At 43.8% G+C, this 21,550-nt stretch overlaps 1 protein-coding gene across 2 annotated transcripts; it reads right to left on the minus strand.

Moving 5' to 3' along the window:
- Positions 1 to 387: 387 nt before the first annotated feature.
- On the minus strand, positions 388 to 21,522 carry cep131 (centrosomal protein 131). 2 transcript variants are annotated; one of them, XM_014982894.2, is made up of 28 exons: positions 21,279 to 21,522; positions 17,827 to 18,023; positions 17,645 to 17,739; positions 15,654 to 15,765; positions 15,372 to 15,499; positions 14,201 to 14,305; positions 13,930 to 14,109; positions 13,731 to 13,848; positions 13,535 to 13,654; positions 12,437 to 12,632; positions 12,199 to 12,293; positions 11,782 to 11,974; positions 10,530 to 10,615; positions 10,257 to 10,436; positions 9,981 to 10,166; positions 9,311 to 9,448; positions 9,079 to 9,204; positions 8,862 to 8,978; positions 8,651 to 8,680; positions 8,215 to 8,317; positions 7,779 to 7,980; positions 7,465 to 7,572; positions 6,953 to 7,070; positions 6,799 to 6,873; positions 6,581 to 6,723; positions 5,522 to 5,896; positions 2,754 to 2,814; positions 388 to 2,159 (listed from the first exon to the last, which is right to left on the minus strand). In XM_014982894.2, the coding sequence occupies exons 2-28, from the start codon at positions 18,010 to 18,012 to the stop codon at positions 2,088 to 2,090; spliced, it is 3,648 nt and encodes a 1,215-aa protein (XP_014838380.2). In that variant the 5' UTR covers positions 18,013 to 18,023; positions 21,279 to 21,522; the 3' UTR covers positions 388 to 2,087. The 2 variants fall into 2 exon arrangements, with proteins under 2 accessions (XP_014838380.2, XP_014838382.2); XM_014982896.2 differs by lacking the exon at positions 8,651 to 8,680 and having other exon boundaries at positions 21,279 to 21,520.
- Between the last annotated feature and the right edge of the window lie 28 nt (positions 21,523 to 21,550).

Raw genomic sequence — 21,550 nt, forward strand, 5'->3', positions numbered from 1 at the left:
TCTCTGCACTAAAAACTGAAAGACACAACCTGGGACAGCAGCCGCAGCTCTGATAGGCTGCCTGGCTTGAAGGAAGTGAGAGTTGAGGTGTGATGGAGGACAACAGAAGAAGAAGAAGGAAGTGGGTCCACTGAGCAGGTATTTCCTGATTCACAGGTGGAAACAGGAGGTTACAAAAAGTTTAAGTTTTGTTAGTTTGCAGATATTTTTTTAAATCACTTCAGATTTAAAGGGCAGCGAGCATAATTTGGATTCCAGTGGGAACAGATGAGGCGCCCGCGTCGCCTCGTGATTTATGGACTGGGAGGGACGCTCGGAGGAACGGGGGGGAAGAAATGAGACGAGCAAAGAATTGTTTTCCGAAGTGAACAGAGACGAGGAACAAACTGCGATTCCAAACGGTTTGCTTTTTATTCTCTTTCTGCAGACAGATCAGTCATCGTTCAAGTCACAGTTTTGTTTTCTTTAAATCAACTGCTGTGAAAAAACACCAAAACAAGAATTGTGTGTGGGGGGGGGAATTAAACCATTCAGGAAATCTACGTTCGGCCAGAAATGTTTACAGATGTAGAAGATATCGGAGGAAGAAAAACAAATCGACCGAATTGGGATGACTTGGCTGGAACAACGGGAGGAGTGGTGGTGAACCCCTCACACTCCGAGGGTGTGAGAAACGTCTGCCCACTCTGCATCCCTACTGGAGCAGAGCTGCTTCGAACCAGTGGGCCTCTGGAGGCGACCAGGTGAAACGGTCAGCCGTCCGAACCACTGATGCAGACCCAGCCTGTGTTCTACAACGGCAGAATGTGTCACCTAATGTTGTTCCATCAAGTTCCCTACAATTAAAATCTGAATAAACTTTTGCAAAATGGCACAATTTGAAAGACTCCGCAGTTATACATTTTCAGAAAAAAACAAAATATGGATCATTTGATGTGTTTAACAAGATGATTCTGTGGAGCAGCAACACCGCAGTACGAGTGCAGCAATAAATAACGGTAAAATAATGAATAAATATTGTGGTTTGGAGACTTTTGGACTTTCGCGTTGGGTCGTTTTTTTCTCTCTCTCAGACACACCGTTGGACCTAAACAGTAGGATTCACCTAGTGAAATCGAATCGACGCACATTTCCTGCGAGGAAAGAAATGGGGAATAATTCAAACCGATTCCCAGTGAGGCGTGGAGCCGGTTCTGTTCTGTTCCTCTGTGGAGCCTCAGGATCAACGTGCTGCTCTGTCTCAGATCCAACCGACCCACCCTGCTCTGTCGCAGCTCTGCTTCCCTAATCCTCTACACATTCTCTCTGGCATTCCTTCTTCCCCACATCCCCCCCTCCTCACCAGTTCCTTGTCTTCCACTTTTCCACGTTCAGAAACCCTCAGAACCGCTCTGCAATCATCCGACCTCAGACATTCTTCCCCACTGGTTCTTGCCCAAACGTCTCATTGCTCTCTTTACCAACGTCCTGCATCCTTTTCTCGTTTCAGTCTGCAACCAGCCTCAGTTTCTTTAAACCCACAGCAGAGCTGCACCCGGGGCCCGCTTGGTTAAAGTTCTGTAATTAGCACTCGCCGTCGGGGTGGGGTGGGGGGGTGAAACGACGATTAAAAACACGAGTCAGTGATCACTCGACTCGATTCAGGCGTAGAGCTCATGCTCGACGCGACGCCGACGGGTACGGCCCCCTGCTGGGTCCGGCTGCACGCCATCAGGCTCTGGGAACAATCTGGAAGTCTCCTCTGGTCCATCCAAGTAGGGAACGTGAACATTCCTGCTCAGGAACGCCGCAACGACTGAAAAAGAGTCTGTGAGGGAAGGCCATGTGCGGCGCTTTGATCTCGAGCCACCTGGTCTGTGGCAGACAAATGAAGGCAAATCCAAAACAACACCCTCTTTTTATGCCAGGGGGGGTCGGGGGGGATGAAGAGGGCGCTTACAGTGAAATCCAGGATATGTTGCCTTCTTTTTTGCTTTTTTCACAATGAGGTAGGTCACATTTTAAGCCTTCCACAGGTTCAGTCTTGCAGGTAGAAAATACCTCCACCAGCTGAAAGGGGGTGGGGATGGACCAGACGCTCCTGTCAGTCACTTCTCCAACAGATGCTTCCTCTGCTGCTCCCACAGAGCCTCCAGGTGGTCCGCCCTCTTCACAGCAGCCTATCAGAGCAGAGGACGAGTCAAGAGCTGCTGAACACGAACCATGAGAAAGCACAGCATGCCTTTGTAAACAGAGTACATATTGTCAAGAAATGTTTTCCTGCCAATACAGTTTCTAAAAAAAAAAAAAAAAAAATGTCTTCCCATAAAACCTGCAGCTCTGTTCATTCCTGCAGCAGCAGAGGAAGTTAAAGCTGCAGATCTGTTCTAACGGGCCTGAGCGGCATCAGTCAAACACGAGCGTCATCAAAAGTTGTGACAAAATGTCCTGATATATGAATCAGATTGTTACACTAGGTTTTTATTTTTAGCTTAAAAGTAAGAAAAAAAAGAAGAAACTAGAGCATTATTTTATGAATCAACAGCAAAAATTATTAATAATCAACATTTGTTTTTTTTTACAACTTTAGTTTCTTTTTTAAAATTGCCTATCAAACAGACTAAAGATTAGAACATGCGTCTAGAGAAACGTGACGTGGGGAGCTGTTTGGTGTGTTTTCATGGATGCAGAGCAGGAAACTGGAAACTCATGACAGGAAGTCACTCAGGATGCATTTAAAAACCAGCCCAGGTCCAAACAGAACTGCACCTCACCTCATACTGCTTACGGAGATTATTCACAGTTTCTTCCTTCTTCAAGATGGCTGACTTTACCCTAGGGTACCAAGACAGGAAGGTTAAAAATAAGCAAAACTTCTCTGAAAAAAAAAAAAAGAGAGAGAGAAAAAAGCCCCACAAGAGCCACAAATTTTTCTATTTTTCAGAACTAAATATTCAAACCTGCATGTCGCTGCTGAGACATCAGAATAAGAATAGATATTTAATTTTTGCTATAAACACCGCGTGAAGCGATTCTTATCGTTTTTAATTGTCTAACAACGTTTTAACAACGTTTTTGGACCCTCTACAATTTGCCTACCAGCTGCACTTAGGAGTTGATGATGCTGTCATCTTCCTGCTGCAACGAGCCCATATGCACCTGGATGGTGGAGGAGACACGGTGAGAATCACATTTTTTGATTTCTCGAGTGCCTTCAACACTGTCCAGCCTCTGCTATTGGGTGAGAAGCTGCGGGGGATGGGTGTTGGCGACTCTGTGATCTCCTGGGTTATTGACTACCTGACTGGCAGGCCACAGTTTGTCCGTCTGGGCAGTGTCTTGTCTGGTGGGGTGGTCAGTGATGTCGGAGCTCCGCAGGGAACTGTGCTCTCTCCTTTTCTCTTTACTCTGTACACCACTGATTTTCAGTACAATTCTGAGTCATGTCATCTACAGAAGTTTTCTGATGACTCGGCGATTGTCGGGTGTGTGAGAGGTGGAGAGGAGGGGGAGTACAGGACACTGGTGGACAACTTTGTGGAGTGGTCTGAAAGGAATCACCTGAAGCTTAACATCAGTAAGACCAGAGAGATGGTGATTGACTTCAGGAGGAGGAAGACGCCTTCACAGCCACTGAGGATTAAGGGAGAGGTGGTGGAGGAGGTGGAGGACTATAAATATTTGGGAGTGGTGATCGGCAACAGACTGGACTGGACATCCAATACTGATGCTGTGTACAAGAAGGGGATGAGCAGACTCTATTTCCTAAGGAAGCTTAGATCCTTTAATGTGTGCAGCAAGATGTTGGAGATGTTATACAACAGCATTGTTGCTGGTGCCATTTTCTTTGCTGTTGTGTGTTGGGGTAGCAGCATCAGAGCCAGCGACTCTAAAAGACTGAATGGGGTCATCAGGAAAGCTGGCTCTGTAATGGGACTGCAATTGGAGACCCTGGAAAATGTGGTGGAGAGGAGAACGTTGAAGAAGCTGTTGTCCATTATGGCCAACAAGCTGCACCCTCTCCATCACACAGTTGATAGACAGAGGAGCACTTTCTCACACAGACTGCTTCAGCTCTGTTGTCGCAGGGACAGATACAGGAAATCTTTCCTGCCACAGGCTATCACTTTATATAATAAACGTTAAGTTACCTTTGTACATATCTGCTCATTAATCGATATTGTACAGATTGTTTACAAAGCACTTTTGTACAGACTGCACAGATTATTAATTTTCACTGTTCATACTGTACAGAATCTTACATCTTACATTTTATATTTTTATGCATTTATCTTATTTTTATTTTTCATATTGTAATTCGATCTGTGTGTATGTGTATGCTGCAACTGCACAGTAATTTCCCTGTTGGGATGAATAAAGTACTTCTATTCTATTCTATTCTATAAAAAATTATTTCCCAAAACTATTCTCAGCATTATATACAGTATGTTTCTTTATAGAGCAGAGAATACTGCCCTCTGCTGGTCACTACAGGCAGCCCAGTTTATCTGCTCAAAATAGGAAAAGGTGCATGTTTATGGACAAATTTCACCTGTTGGTTTGAAAACACATTGAAAGCAGAAACCCTCTGGTCTTTATTGTCATAAAAACACAGTGATTCAATGGGCGTCAGTTCAACATGCCCCACCCTGCAGATGGATTCTGCAGAGCTGGGGGTGAAAAACAAACTTTCATTTTTATAGCTGAAACATGGCCGACATGGAAACTTTCCGTATGATGTCAAACTTGGGTCATGTTAGCACAGCGACATGTAGTGACTCTGCTTCACCAGGGAAGTAAATCTGTGTTCATAGCTGGTGTGTCGCCATGTGGACGAACAACTGCAGGTGTTACACAAAGATCCATCTTTGGAGTACAAAGCCTTTAAACTAGGTGTCAAATTCAACTTCATAAAAACAGGAACTAATATGAACCTGCACTGGCTGATCTACCCACAAGATACTTTTCTGAAACCATCACAGTCTTTTTTTTTAAGCAAAAAAGGTGATAAATAAGTCATAAATTTGGACCGTTGTTCAACTTAGAGAAAATCTAACTTGATTTTAGATTTTTTAAATAGTTTTTTAAATCAAATATGTGATTTTAAAAAAAATCTTATTTATAATGTTTTTAATGATCTCCATGCAGTCAGACTGTTAAGAACCACTTTTTATCAAACAGAAAGTTGACACTGTGTTGTTGTTCTCTCTAAATGTTACCTGGATCAGCCTGCGTTCTCTGTAAGACACATTGAACTGAACCTCCATTCCAGCAACTACTGAAAAACACATCACATCTCTTATGTATCATAAGAGTTTGTTTTTTTTAAATTATTTTCAGAGCCATCTATACTTTTAAAGGTGATTTTTTAAAACTTGTTGCAAGTTTTGATCTTCGTATTCAGTTTTTAGGACAACTCTAACATCTCTCTAGGGAAACAAAATTAAGAACAGCCCTTTAGTAAACTTTTAATTATAATGCACTGTCACAACTAAATTAAATATCAATGTAAATAATAATAATAATGATGTCATCATCTCACCGTTGGTGGACTTCGGCCAGCTCCTCCTCCTTCTCGCGGGTGATCCTCTCCAGCTCCAACCGCAGCCTTGCTCTGACCTCCGACACCTCCACTTTCAGCTTGCGGTTCTCTTCCTCCGTCATCACCAGGCGATCTGCGAACTCCTGCCGTATCACTTCGGCCAGGGTGCCGCGCTCCTCGGCCAGCTTGTCTCTGGTCTGCGTGACATCTTGGACCTCCTGCTCCTTCTGTCTGAGAGCGGCCTGCAGTCGGATCAGCTCTCCCTGTGCCTCCACCTGCTGCCTCCTCGCCTCCTGCTGCTTCTCCACGGCGGCCCGCTCCGAGCGCTCCAGCTCCCTCAGCTCGGCGTCGTACTTCTCCTTCAGGCGCCTTATCCTGAAAGGAGACGGCGTTAAAAGGATGATGATTCAGGTGACTATCTTTCTCAGTTTATTTCTTTGTTATTGTTTTTTTTTTGTTTTTATTATTTCCTGTTTATTCCTGTTGGTTTTATTGTAAACATTTTAGCTTTTCTTCATGGAGTTGCAGTTTATTTGAGGGAAAGGTATTTCTGATGTTTGCCTTTGTTTTTGATTTCTTACATTTGTAGTTTCCAGAAGACCTGGGCCAGGTTCAGAACTAAACAATATGAATAAATATTTTAAGTCTAATATTTAAAATGGGCTGTTAAAATGTGTTAAAAAAAAAAAAAGTCAAAATGCTAGGTTGAACCTTTGTATGTTTGTATAAGACAATTCTAGGAAAATAAAAAGTTTGAAAAAATTATTTTTTTTTTCAGGTTGTACAGTCAATTTGAAAAAAAAAATTATAGGATGGCAAAGCAGCATTTTATTTGTTTTTACATGAAGTCTCTTTATCCTGCCATGCCAAAACTTCAATATTAGAAGCTTTAACCGAATTGATTTGGCTCCTTATGAGCAGAAAGACAAACTAAATCTCAGTAAGATTATGTCTTTATGATGCACATGCTAAAATATCGGAATGCTTTTAGTTTAACTGTAAGAAATTGCTTATAAAATGCAAATATAAAGGATTTTGTAACAGGTCCTCATCACACACTTGTTGTCTGCGGCCCGCTCACACTCCTCCTTGTCCTTGCTCGTCTCTTCCTCCAGCGTCCAGATGGCGATCTCGATCTCTTTGTCTCGTTCTCGCCGCAGCTCTTCCTTCAGCTCGCGCTCACGGCTCAGCATCCAGGCTTCCTGTGGAGACACAGGAGAAGCACAGTTTTATCCTCGGGTCAGACTGGATAAAACAACATCAGATGTTGTTTTCACCTCTTTCTTCTTGTAGGTTTCTTCCCACGTCTGCTTCTCAACATCCAAACGTTCCTGCAGTATCTTCATCTCCATCTGAAACACAAAACGCCCCACGTGAGCGTCCGCGCTCCTCAGACGTCGCAGACGGGAATCGGGCTCCCTCCGTCCTCACCTGGTGCCTCCTCTCCTGCTCCTCCCGGCTCTTATCCATCTCCTCTCTGAGGGCTCGACTGGCCAGCGAGCTGTTCTCCTCCAGCTGCCGCCGCAGCTCCTCCAGCTCGCCTCGCTGCCTGCAGCCAAGCGCAGACACAGCTTAGAGAATCTGTTCTTCAGAAACAGATTCAAGAACTAAAACAACCCCGAATGCGTCACATATTCCTACGTTGTTACGGTGACTTTAAATATCTTTAAGACTTTAATTTGACATAAAAGTGAGATAAAGTAAGGCTGCAGCGATCTAGTACTTTTTAAAATAAATATTAAAATATTAAGGAGTTATTAACTTACAACAAGCTCCTATGTCTTGCTGAAAAGTTAACTTTGCCTTATTTCAAATGTCCTAAGATATTTGCACTGGAAACTAGATCAAAAATACTTGGTAAGATTTAGTGTTTCTACAGTGTAGACTTTTAGTCTACGCCCCTTTGGCCTGCGACGCTGCTGTGGACGACCTGGCGGCCTTACCTGGCGGCCAGCTCGACCACCCTTTCCTTCTCATCGGCTACTTCCTTGTAGAGCCGCCTCCTCTGCTGTTGCAGAGACAGCTCCTCCTCCTGCAGCTGCTTCTCATACCTGACATCAGATTCAACCACAGAGTCAGTGCGGCGTGAAACAAGCTGCCAGACTTTCACTTCAATAGCAAACCATCATTCACGAAGGGAAAGAAAGGAAAACTATGTGGTGCGTTGAGAGTCAGCGACAGCCACGCCCACTTTTCAGTGAGACATTTCACCAAACAGTTTACCAAAAGGATCCTGTGATGCGATGACGGCGCTCACCTCTGCTTGGCCAGCTCCCTCTCCCTCTGACACTGCTCCTCCTTCTCCGTCTCCAGCTGCTGCCGCAGCTCCTCACTCTGCCGCACGTATCTCTGAGCCGCTCGCTCGTCGGCCTGCAGCAGCTCCGCTTCGTGCAACGTCCGCAGCTTCTTCAGCTCCAGTTTGTGCTTTGAGATGAGCTTCTGGACCTCCGGCTCCAGTCCTGACAGAGGACGAAGAAGAAGATGAGAAAGGTTTACGGTCAATAGAAATTCCTGATATGTACTCCACACCTTATGAAACTCATTGGCAGCAAGAAACAACAAATGGCCAACAGGAAAGATAAAATCAAAACAGTTTGATTCTGGATACAAATGGTTTGTGCTTCTCTTACTTCTATTTCATAACCTTAACCTGAAACCTATAATATCTGGTTTCCTTTTTAAATCAACTCTACCTTTGATTGTAATCTCTTTAATCTTCTTGGTTTTCTCATCGATCCATTTCTCTCTGCGGATCTTCTCCGTGGCGCTCATCAGGTCCTTTAGCTTTTTAATCTCCTGCAGAAACGAGGCGTCGGAGTAACTAACCAGAGAAATAAAATCTGAATCTAATGAAGACACGAAGGCAGGAGTGATGTTAGTAAAACACAGACAGGAAGTGATGTATCCGAGAGGAAACGATGGCAAAAAGAAAAATGAACTGCGAGGCATGAATGTGATTAATTTTAAGAAGTCACTCAGAGGACTCACATGCAGACAGACTGTCCATGGAAAGTGATGTCAGACATATTGATGCCGTGAGAAATGAATGACAAAAAAAAACAAAACAAAAAAAAAAAAAACAGACATGAGCCAGAAGTGCCACAGATTCAGAGAAGAAAATCCTGTTACCTCACACAAGGGGCCAAGAATTTGCCACACCTACGAGGTGAAAAAGAACAGGTAAACCCACACAAAAGAGGAGAAGGGAAGAGACGAAAGGCACAAGGGACGAGAGGAGAGACTTAGACAGAAGCAGAACCACAAGGAAGCAGGTAACAGTCAGCGGAAGAGGCAGAGCGCAGACAGGACGGCTTGCAGTGAAAACACGAGTCTCACTCACCAATTCGTGCTGCTGCTGCATGTGCGCAATCTTCTTGGTGTACTTCTGGTCCACGTGCTTCAGCTCGGCCACCACGCCTTCACAGCGCTCACTCAGAGCTTTTTTATCATTGATCAGCTAAGGACAGACAGAAAACCTCAGATTAAACCGTAAACAGACGGCAGAAGTCAGGTGTTTTTTTATTTATTTATTTATTTTTTCAAAGTTCGGCGCTCACCTGGTCTATGAAGGTCAGGTGTCTCTGGATGGTGGCTTCATATTGTTCCTTCTGCAGCTGGAAGTTTCTGCTCAGCTCTTTCTCCGTCTCCTTCACGTGTCTTGCTGTCAGCTCCCTCTGCTGAGCCTGCAGTGGTAAAAAAAATAAAAATAAATAAAGAAACACACCCGAAGATGTAAGCATGTAATCAAGCAGGAGGAGAAAAAATGCCGCGCGTTGTCGGCTTCCACACCAATGCAGCCTGCAGCATGTTGACGGTGCGTTTCTTCTCCTCCAGCTCCAGTTTGATCCTCATCATGGAGCTGCTGACTTCAGCAGCAGTAGCCGACACGTGATCGATGCCAACCAGCTCCTCCTCAGACAAGACGGCCTGCGAACAACAGCAAATCAGGAAGCCGCACCTAATGTAGGAAGCTATTTAATAGGAAATTGGTTTTATGGTGAAACATGTCTAGAGTTTATTCAAGATGAGAGAGGGAGCGAAATACCTTCAAGCAGATAACAGTAAGGCTCAAAATATTAGACAGGTCCAACTAAAGACTGGGTTTGTAAATTACAGATGCTTTGTTTTTATCGTGCAGCATTGTTCACCGCGCGCCGCTCGATGAAATAAACTTGAATTGAATCAAAGTTTCTCTTGTTTTATGCTTTTGAGATTTCAAACCATTTAGTCCTGCTTTTAAAATGGTGTAATCCTGTTCTCACAGAGACTTCCATCAGACATGGAAACCGTACTGCTGTTCTCATTATGAGGCACTGGAATTGTCCAAAGAAAATATTGGCAGGTTAAAGCTTTATAGGACACCGGAAAGCAGCCACAAATTTATAATCATCCATACTAGCTAAATAACCCGCAGAAATGAAAAAAAAAAAAAAAAATCTGAAAACAAATAATTGTCCACCTCTCTATGTGACCCAGAGGTGACCGAGCGTGGCCGTTCCTGCTCCGACTTCTCCATCTCATCCAGGAAGCTCATGATGCTCTGCAGCTTGGCCTCAGAGAGCAGAGCGCCCCCATCTGGCAGCACGGGATGCTGACTCAGCTGGCCGTGGCGCTCCAGGTTGTCCGTGGTCAGAGAGTCGCCGTCCTTTGATGAGGTTCAGATGTGAGCTGGGTTGCGTCGATTTGTTACAGTTTCAGTACAAAAACGGTGGATTTAAAAAAAAGCAACGCTGACCTCATCTATCCAGGCGTACTTCTCCTTCTGATAACACCTGGGCTCTGACAGTTTCTCCGGCTCCTCCTCCAAAAGCTTCAGGGTGTCCAGCAGCTCATTCAGGGTGGTTTTGGACTGAGGTCGGCTGGACGGAGCTCCGTGACGCTGGTCCTCCACACTCACTGACCTCTGCAGGAGGTCCTGCGGCGCACACACATACCGGAGAAGCTCGGGAATGTTACCAGATGGAAGAACTGCGGGAAAATACAAAACCGCAAATATTCCGTTCCTTACCTGGGAACTTCTGTGATGTGAGCAAACGGGGGAAACTGCTCTGAACCCGAGATCCGCTCCGTCATTTACGACATTTAGATTAAAGTCTGGAGAAACAAACAAAGCCAGTTTCAATCCTCTGAAACCAAACGCGTTTTGATGGCTGTGTCTGAATTCAGGGTCTGCATCCTTCGAAGGACCGGTCTACGTAGGACGGGTCCTTCGAAGGCCGGGAATAAACTAAGACCGGAAGAAAAATATCTGTGGATTCAGACAGGTCTAGCCTTCACCAACTGTCCCCGCCCCCACCTCAGCGTAACTCATGTTGCCAAGCAACCGTGACAGCGCGAAGCAGAGAGAGGAGAAGAAGAAAAAACAACGGAGCCGAAGTTTGTTTTTCAGTCATGTATTACTGATTTCTATATTATTCTTCACCTTTTATAGTAAAGGATGTTCCATAGTAAAAAGGAAATCTCTTGGTTTGATTCTAAAATGTTCAAATGTGGACTGCACTTTTCTACAAGGAATACAAATTATTCATTTACAAATATAATACTCTCCACATCGCAGATAGGACATTACGGTTAAATAAACCTATTATGTTTGTAGGCTTAACTTTAATTAATCAATCAAACCGATGTGCCTCTGCTTTGAAATACTTTATAAACCAAACATTTTCAACCAGACCTGTCTGAATAATATCGGTGTTTAACTCCCACTCATTGGGGAAAGCTAGCGGGAGTTTTTATAACAATGTGCCAGAAGTTAGGCGTTTTCTCTCGGTGTACCGAACCTGGAGAGCCCGGCCAGCTTACAGCTGGCGAGGGGAGCTGGCTGTTAACGCAGCGGTAGCAGACAGGTCCGAAAATGTCAGAGCAATATTGCAATTAGATGATGTATTGATGAACCGAGCATATATTTGAGATTTACACACTTACATTCTCGCCTAAAAACGTTGTACCAAATCACGTTGTGTCATTTAAAGTGTTATAAAGCTAAATAATTTGTCGCTATTCACCGCCATTGACGTTCTGCCTGAACGCCCAGTTGGAGCCTGCAATGAATAATGGGATATCGTGGGCCGTGAAGGATACACCGGACCCATCCTTCAAATCTGGGGAAAGAAGGACGCATTTGAAGGAGTCTTTGAATTCGGACAGGCCTTGTCGCAACGCTATGACGTAATCGGCCTACAAATCCGTCCTTCGAAGGATGCAGACCCTGAATTCGGACACACCCGACGAAGACGCTGACGTTAGCCGACAGGTCACACCTGTGTTCTTGCTTTTGCTGTCTGTGGGAGACTTTGGGTTGTTGTTGCTGCTCAGTGGGGCTAGACTGTTGTTGGTCGGTGGGATCCTGAGAAACTTCTTCCGTCCTCCTGCTCCAGCTTTCCTCTGGTATTCAAGCTCCACTTCGGATGTCTGTTCCTCTGCTGCTCGGTGTGCTGGTTTCTGCTGCAGCTCCTGCAAGACACCACCAGAGGGAGACAAAAAACAAAAACATTACTCAGACCATGGGCTAAACATCGTCCCTAAACGAACAACATCAGATGTTTTCAGTTGAAGCAGAGCGAGATGAATTATCCTTCTTATCTGTGCTGAGTTCTCCCACTCAGAATGGAACAATGAAAGACCTGGAGGTCCAGATGGTTTATGAGGAAAGAAGATTTGGGGGGGGGACAACTCACCTGAGAGCACTGTGACCCTTTGTTACTGGACAAAGCTGGAGAAATGGCTCTGAAACTCAGCTCTCCAAAATCAGCTGGGATGTTTAAATTGGAGTCTGTTGAAACACGTCACCAACCAACCATTTTAATACAACGATAAAATATGTAGGTATCTGGGGAACAATTTCCCCAAATACCTATGCCTAAATAAGGACAAATTATTTGAAAACGCAAGGAGTGACAGCCAGGACCTACAGACCTGTGTTCTTAGTCTTGGTGTCGGTGGGCGACATCGGGGAACTGTTGTTGTTCGGTGAGGTCGGGCTTTTGTTGGCGACGGCAATCTTGGGCTGCTTCTTTCGTCCCACAGCCCCCGTTTGCCGCAGGTTTTCCAGCTCCGACTCTGCTGCTTGCTGCACCTCTGAGGTTCGCTGCGCTCTTTTCTGCTGCAGCTCCTGCAGCGCGCCACCAGAGGGAGACAAAAGACGGGGTTGTAACTGTAGTTCCTTGATCAAATTCAATACTTAAGAAATACTTGTAATTAAGCACGTTATCTAAGCGTCACAATAAAATCTATTTTATATTTAACGTCGGTGATCTATACAAACACACCGCAAAAATATTACTTACCAAGAATTTTTGGTTTAGTTTCCAGTGCAGATATGTTTGTACACTTGAAATAAGATAAAGTTAACTTCCAAATAACTTTTCACCAAGAAATGTGAGCTTGTTTTAAGAAAGTAATTCCTGAATATTGATGGAAAAGTAAGTAAAATAAAAAACAAAAATTCCATATTATAAGTTAAAATATTCCACTGGCTTATTTATTTCACTTATATCTAATACTTATTCATCAATATTGAGGAATTATTGACTTAAAACAAGTTCCTATATTTTGCTGAAAAGTTACTTGTAAGTTATTTTAAGCTTACTAAGATATTTTCACTAGAAGCTTGACCAAAAATACTTGGTAGCATTTTGAGTTTTTTGCAGTGTATTTGGCAAAATGGCACAGGAATAATTTAAAAACAAGAAAGTTGTTCAAATTTGTCATATTAGTGATAATTGTGGATAACTGCCAAACTGTAAGACTGAAAAAAGAAATGATTGAAAAAAAAATGTATTTAAAAAAAACACGACGGAATGTTTTCCACATTCTGTCATGTAACAACCACAAACTTTGATGCACTTTTATACAATGTAATAATAATTCTTCTTTTCTCCATCTCATATTATGTTCTACTTTTTATTAGTCTGTCTCATAAAATGCTCAAGGCTCTGTGAAAAACTCCCCCTCAACTGAAGCTTTATCACTTTGAAACCGGCCGAAGTGAATCAGCGCAGTAAAGGTTTGCACCTGAATGGCAGCGAGACGGGCGAGTCGAGCCTTCTCCTCACGAATCCGCTTCCTTTCTTCACCTCTCCTGTGCTGCTGCTGCTGCAGATGATCATCCTCCTCTCTCTTCTCCTCCCACTCCTGCAGATTAAAAAAAAGTGCTTTAATGCAACGAGAAGGGAACCACCGCTAAGACCACAGAAGGATTATTACAGACCTTTCTTTTACTGGTGAGGATCTGTTCAAGGGCAGCCTGGTGGCTGTGCTTCCTCCTGCTGAGGCGTCTGTACCAGCGCTGGATAGTGACCGCGGCCTGGTTCACCTGCTGGATAAACCTTCATGCAGGAAACACATAAAAGCTGTGAGCCGCACGTCAGAGCACCGGCAGGGAAAACGTTCCCACAGAGGGGACCGACCTTTCCGCCTCCTGCTCTGTGACTTCCCTCCTCCGCGGCGGGACCGGGCTGCAGCGCTGAGCAGACACCGGAGATCTGTTGTTGGAGGTGGAGGACGAGGAAGAGAAGTTCTTCTGGGACTTTGTGACAGAGCCGTTCTCTAGCTGCACCTCGTCGTTCGCCGTCGCCTTTAGGATGTTGCTGAAAGCAAGAAAGAAAGAAAAGAAAAAAGCATCTGTAAGTTCTTAAATGAAAAATGTGTCGTTTCCACGAAAGCAGAACTGAGACGTACTTGAAGGAGGGCTTCTGGTTTGAGCTCTTCGGTGTGAGAGGCTTCTCAGAGTAGTTGTTGTGTAAAATGGTGGTGACCGAGTTCCCCACGGCTCCTTTGTTGCTCCTGGAAAAAAAAAAAAAAAAAAAAAAAAAGAAACAGCAAAATTTAGATATAATTCAAGGAATATTGTTTTAAAATACTTCCACTTTATCTGCTGGTAAACTGTAATCCAGGACTTTGTTTCACCGCGGCATAAACACGATTCATTTATGTTAGCCACCGACTACAAGGGTGGACAAGGACAAAGGATTTTGCCTTGACAAGCAGAGAGCAGGACGGCAAGGGAGGCAAACTCACCAAGTCTCCATAACAACCAATGACAAGTGCAAAGATGCAAACTGGTTGTTTGAGAGCCTTTCCCTCTGCAGCTGGGTAAACCCTGTTGGAAGTTTAACTCCCCCTCATAAAGATTTTTTACTTTTTTTTCTTTATTTTGCAGCTGGGTCCATTTATATAGGCATCAATTCACAACAAACAACTTTGATACACATTCCAAGAAGAAAGCTCCAGTGAATGTCCAACCGAGACGATGATCCAAACGAGCAAAGAATTTACTGACGAGACATGAAGTCAGACATCTTCCACGGGAATCTCTGTCTTCTGACAAACCTTGGAGAAAAGTGGGAGAGCTAAAGGAGATGAGAGCAGGAAAACAAAGATCCCTCTATTGGCTTCGTCTTTGTCAAGAGTTAGAGAAGATATCTTCTTCTGTACTAGTGAAGAAAGAAGAGCTATACGAAGTATTAACAGAAAGGGGAACTGATTTGTGCCTCTTTTTAGTTCTTTTTTTATTTAAATGAATGTCACAAGTGTTCTTTAGTCTTTGCTGAACTTAAACTGTTCTGATGCTGAAACGGCTGCATGAGACTCTTTGCTTTTTCTTTTCTCTTCTTCTGTCAACTCTTGAGTTGGGATAAATAAAGTTGCTTGGTTGTTTTGACTGTAAAAATGTAACTAACAAGTTTTTATTTGAAAAAGGAAAACTGTGCGATTGTGTGGGAGCACACTCCTAAAGGCAGCTCGACCGGGTGCCGTGATCAGCAGTTATGAAACACGAGAAGAAGCCCGAGCCAAGCACTGCCAGTAAGATACCCAAGCTGCAGTGTGTGTGTGTGTTTGTGTTGTCCACCTGTTGTTGGCGGTGAAGGTGGCAGCCAGAGGGATGCCAGGCTCTTTTTTCTTCAGGCTGGTCGGAGAGTCCATGCTGCCGGTGCTGCGGGAGCTCGCATGCGGCGGGAAGAGTCTGGGCTGATCGTCCTTTAAATGGCAGAACATTTTGTTTGCGTTTCATAGCTGGAAAACAGTTGGCGACATCTTTTATTTTGACACCATAAAGTAACTGGTTTTGCTCATGGAGGCGGAACTGACTGGGCAACGCGAGACCTGTCAGCGTGTGTTTGATTGTAAATACCAGGATGTTCCATGTGGTTCTCTCTGGGGAGGTTTTACTGAGGCTCGCCAGCTTCTTTCGCCCATTGGAGCTGCTGTCGAACAGAGTCAGATAGTCCCCACTCTGCTCCTGACTGAAAAAAAAAAAGAAAAAACACACACGCACGCACGCACGCACGCACGCACGCACGCACGCACGCACGCACGCACGCACGCACGCACGCACGCACGCACGCACGCACGCACGCACGCACGCACGCACGCACGCACGCACGCACGCACGCACGCACGCACGCACGCACGCACGCACGCACGCACGCACGCACGCACGCACACACACACACACACACACACCAGGCAAGTTTATTCCAGAAGCTGAACAAATGTAATTTAATCTCAGCAACTCCTTAAAAGAGGATGACACGGCAGCTTTAGGCCAACGCGGGTTTCGGTTTTGTCTGAGCTGCTGCAGCTCGTCTGGCAGATTTTCTGACAGCTCGGATCACAGCAGCTTTTTGTGATTAACCGTCGTCATGGCAGCTGGATAAAAGGGACCCCTCCTGTTCTGTTCTTCTGGAATTCAGTGTGCTGCAGCTGACTGTCTTCTTCGGGAGAAACTCTGTGATGGATTCCAAGTAAATGTGTCCATATGTCGGTCCTGAGGACCTGGAGCCTCTTGGGCCACGATGAGCAGATGGGGGGCGACCCCCTAATCTGGCTGAATCTGTCTTAACTGAATTCATGGGTCTTCGGGAGGAGGTGGGGGGGGGCGCAGCCAGCTGGCCCAGTGAAAAGCTATCTGACTCCTCTATTCAGGCAGCACATTCCTCCAGTTTGTGCTCGACGATAAGGGATAGATGCAGCGGGGAGGGAGGCACTGAGTGACCCGCCGAGAGCCTAAAGAGACTCCATGGACTGTGGGGGGGTATTTTCAGAGTCTCTACATTTAAAGCCCCCTCCTCCAGCTGAAGCAGAGAGAGAGAGAGAGAGAGAGAGAAGGAGGCTGATGGCAGCTGCCGGACAATAGAATGTGAACGTGAACACACTCTTCTCTTTTTACCAGCTTCTGGCAGAGGGGGTAACCTGACCCGAGAAGTCCTGGCCCTCCCCCCCTCTCTAACACGGAACAAAGAAGGCCCGGAAACTCTCCAAGACCCCAGCAGCAAACGCCCGACTTCTCCCCACGCTATAACTTAGGAGCACAACTCCTATTGTCCGAAACGACGAAGTTTCAGGGCTGCCAGCTGTCGCTCAGGCTTTCAGTCTAAAGAGCTCCACAACAGAGCTGAGGGTCTGACACAATCACAGCGCACAGACTGTGTGTGTTACCTGCAAAGTCCAAATTCTCTCCTGACAATTACACAAAGCGATTCCTTCAAATTTTGCGATTTGTTGCACGTGTCAAAACTCAAGGTCCAGGGGCTAAATCCGGGCCGCCATAGCTTTTTATGTGGCCCTTAATACTCCAGATGCCAAATTACATCAATCAGTCCCCTCCAGCAATTGTGTAAATTCCTGCAAAAAATCCCTGCATTTTTCACGTTAATGCATAATTTTGAGTCAAACCTGGTCAAGTCAACTGGGCTTAATTGATGCCAACTCCCACCTGCAGGGGGCGGTATTTCTTCATTTTATGACATTGCTCCCTCAGCCTTATTCAATCTCAAGTTATAGCGACCAACTTTGCGAGTAACAAAACGTCACCTGTAACATCATACGCAAGTCGAAATATTGCAAAATTTCAGCCTGAGGCTCAGCAGACATGAATCTGCACATCCTGTTGTGATCACACTTCACTGTGTCAATGACAAAAAATCTGGTTTGACTCAGAGAAATAAGAAAAACTGATTCAAAAATAGACACTCCTGATCCAGGACGCGTGCGTGCGTGCGTGCGTGCGTGCGTGCGTGCGTGCGTGCGTGCGTGCGTGCGTGCGTGCGTGCGTGCGTGCGTGCGTGCGTGCGTGCGTGCGTGCGTGCGTGTGTGTGTGTGTGCGTGCACGTGCGTCTTCACCTTAAACCAAGGTTGGCCTGCTGGTTGACCTGAGTGGTGCTGTTGGATCGCCGTAGGTTCTTGATGGAACGGCAGCTCCCGGAGTTGGTGTCGCTCTGCGGGTAGAGAAGCTGTGTTGGGAATGGCCAGGAGGAGTCGATAAAAACAAAGACAAAAACAAACTGTTCTTAGCTGTAGCCCACCAGCGTGTTGCGCTTCCCTCTGCCATCAGCGGCCACAGACACCGACACCGACCGAGAGAAGTGCTTCCCTGGAGACGCGCTGCTGGGCCGTTTGGACACGGAGAGCCGGGAGCCCAACAGGCTGAGGTCCACAGCATCTCCAGAAGAACATGGCGGGACAGACGAGGCGCTGCGTGTCGTATGCATGCTTCTAAAATCTGGAAAACATTGCAGAAAGGCATTTTGGAGGGCGTTAAGTAATAAACAATAGAGGCACTGACACTACATATCAAGCAGATTACCAGTAGCTAAATGTAATGTTCAAAAGTTGTGACATTTTAGCACTTACTGCTCTGCTCTGGTAACAAAATCCTACCTGAACATAAATATTAAAAAAGTTAAACTTCGGAACAGTCAAAACAGTTTCGGCTGAGTTTCTGCATTGGAACAAGAATTTAAGTTTTTTGTCCAGCTTTAGTTAGTTCAGACCTCCAAGATCAAATTTAGTGGCACCAAACGTTGTCACCGCGAATAATCTATAAATATTAGCATTGGGTTGTCAAGGAAACAGTTAATATGCCACTTTGGAAAAATAAATTACAAAAGTTTTACTTGAATTTCAAAGCGCTACTATTTTAGAAACATTCTGTATCTTAGCTACAAACCACTTCCTCGTTTTTCCCAAGTCTTTTTAAAATGGCGGAGAGGCCAGATGACTTCATGAAAGAATCATGAAGGTGGTTTTCGATACAGTTCTCTTCCCAAATAGGTTTTTGTTGTTGTGATAGAGGGAATCCTCCTGCATCAACACAAAAATATGAGCACCAATGACAGTAGGTGGGAAACTGTTTCCTTATCAACCAGGTGTATTAGGTACCATCTGATCTGAGCTTGTAGGTGTTGAATATTTACTGAGGAAGGTGACTGTAGTGACACACCTTTTCATCACTAGAGACTCTTTATTCTCCTGTGCCAGGTCGTATGACCAGTCCGTAACCTTCCAAATTGTTGCGTGTAAATAAAAACTACGATTACTGTGACTAAAATTAGTACTCTGCGTCTGCAAAAGCTCTGAGGTGAAAGAAAAAGAGTTGGACAAATTTGAGTGAAGCGCAATTGTCAACGGTTGCATCACAGTTAAATAGATAGATTATCTATAGAGCTATAGATCTGAGGTGGTTGTGTTTAAGCAGAATGTTACGGATGAATTATGAGATCAAATTTGTTGTTTGTAAAGTTTAAATCAATAAAAAACATAATGATTAAAAACAAATTTGGGTGAATAAATTGCTCAATAGAAAAGTCTTAATAACTTGAGTTTAACTAGTTTAGGTGTCTTTCAGCTGTTACACTGGTATAATTCTCCTCATAACTACACAATAAATCTAGCAACATGAAATGTTTGCAAACTGCTTCGTCAATTCAGTTTAGTTCAAGCGAATAATACTTTTTAAATTCCAAAGGGTCATTAGGATATCTTTTTAATATTTATAACTAAACATCTTCAGAGTTATATTGTGAAGAGGATGCTCAAGGTATGGTTTTTTTTTTTTATATAGTTGACATTCAAGACGAGTACTCTAGTCTCTAGTCCTCTGAAACACCCAATAATTGCAGAATCATCTATTTCTGCTGCTGCTGCTGCTGACTTGCACTGAAATAATATTCAGAGTTAAATTTTAACAGCTTGTTTGATGAAGTCAGTTCAGCATGTTGTTTACATGAGGACTCAGAGAGTTGAACCGCAGAAGAGCAGCAACCTGTTGCTCCCCCCGCAACACCCAACAACAAATCCACTCACTAAATTCCCAGCCACTGGAAGAACATGGAATCCTCTGGTTACGTTTCCAAATAGTTTACTGCGTCAGCTATAAATCTACAATCTGATTTGTGACCTAAATAACTTAAGGTATTTATGGTGTACTACCACTGAAGGTCAATAATGCTTACTGAAAAGCTACTTTTTGGTAGTTCTTAACTACAAACTTTGACCCAGTAGGTAACAGGAACAGTTTTTGGTAAAGAAACATTTAGTTAATAGTGTTGCAGATTAACTACATGTCTACATACTACATGTCTGCAAGCTGCTGTGAAAAGAGGTCCTAAAACTAAAAGCATGTTTAAGATGCTTTGAAAGCCTCCAAGATTTTAAATGACAATAAATTTTGCTGCCCATCAGTCATCATAGTTCAGCTAACGTCTCTTTTATATTTAGTATTCAAACATTCATACTATGTCATATTTCGTGCAAAACAAAAAAAAAAAAAGTCAGCACTCGATATAATAAAGTGAGCATAAAGTATATTATTTTAATCACATTAGCCACTTGACATCATCTATGTAATAACACTTAAAGAAAATTTCCGTTCTTGTTTCTAGAGGTCAAATAATAACACTGGCTCAGGAAAAAACAGAAATTATGTAACAGAATGCTCCTTTGGTCTGCTGCTTTGTATTCTTGCTATAAAAACTTGACCGGTGAAGTTTCTGGCAGCAACATCACCTCAAAACCAGCTTTTTACCTACTATCACAGTTTCAGTAGTTCCTGTTGGTAGATATACTTAGACTATTCAGCTATAATTTTCATTTATGTTAACAGCAAAAATAAAAATGTCATTAATGTTTTGCTCCAACAAAAAAACGTATTTGATTTGATCAGGAGATTTTAAGAACTGCACTTCTAAAGCATAAGTCTTTAATCCAATACCTCCATAACATTTGTCATCAGAAATCTATGTCTATGGCTACCAAAAAATAATGCAATGTAATTTTGTTTCTCAGCTGGATTTAGTATATTCTACAGTAACAAACATTATTTTTAGGTTGAATAAAGAGACTGTCAAAAATTAAATACTTCACATTTATTTAACCACGAATAAAGCAGATAATGTATCAAAGATTTTTTTAATGTTCCCTGGTAACATCTTAACAAAAAAGAAAAATACTTTCTGTGACTGTAGGTTTTAACTTTTCATAAGCTTTAGGACTACTTAAAAGGCTGTAGCTTTATGGTGGACGATGGACAAGTCCTGAAAATGCTGCAAGTATACCCAATAACTGGTTTTGTATAATTAGTACTGAATAAAAATATACTTAACTGCATCTGACTTCTGTAACAACGTTTCTCGGAGACCCTAAGCACCTGCCTAATTTCCTTTTTTGCTTGGCCTACCTCTGAATCAAACACAGAATTACACGCAACACTTGCAAGTTAACATAACCCAAATTTAAATATTACCACAAAAGGATACATGCTCCGTAACGTTATGATAATATTTAAATCATGGGTAAAATTTGTGATTTCGTAATTCGAGATTCAGTTGGAATGATAACAGCGCAAACATGTCTTATTAGAAAAGTACTAAAAACGGTGCTTTTTAAATGAAGTCTGGTGGAAGCGTTTCAAGCTAACTGTTCCTTTAACGGCCGTAAAGCCAAACAAATCAGTTTCTCCTCTGGAGGAAAGACTCACTTCACGGACGGGATGGCGTCATGGTGGATAATCTGCAGTATGCTCACACGGACGTGGCTTTTATTTCCAAACAATCCTCCGATAAACAGCGAAAGTCCTCCGTGGACAGTGGAGCAAATAACTCGTATCATCATCTCTGTGGTAACAACACGGATAAATCCCCACCCCCCGCCGTCTGTCATTGGTGGACACGGATACATCGTTTGCGTGTTCTTTCATCTGATTGGTCGCAGAGAAGTGTCAGCCTAATGTACGGATTATAGGGGGCGTGT

Source organism: Poecilia mexicana, unplaced genomic scaffold (genome assembly GCF_051168715.1).
Source record: "Poecilia mexicana isolate PSO_F unplaced genomic scaffold, ASM5116871v1 scaffold_19, whole genome shotgun sequence".
NCBI lineage: Eukaryota > Metazoa > Chordata > Actinopteri > Cyprinodontiformes > Poeciliidae > Poecilia > Poecilia mexicana.

What these genes read in the sequence shown, in the direction of transcription:
- cep131 (XM_014982894.2), bottom strand. Translation starts at nt 18,012, where the DNA reads ATGCATACGACACGCAGCGCCTCGTCTGTCCCGCCATGTTCTTCTGGA. An exon ending in ACAGAGCAGGAGGCGGAAAG is followed by an intron (nt 13,849 to 13,929) that starts GTCGGTCCCCTC and finishes TCCTGCATGAAG; the next exon opens with GTTTATCCAGCAGGTGAACC. An exon ending in ACCTGACCTTCATAGACCAG is followed by an intron (nt 8,979 to 9,078) that starts GTGAGCGCCGAA and finishes GTCTGTCCTTAG; the next exon opens with CTGATCAATGATAAAAAAGC.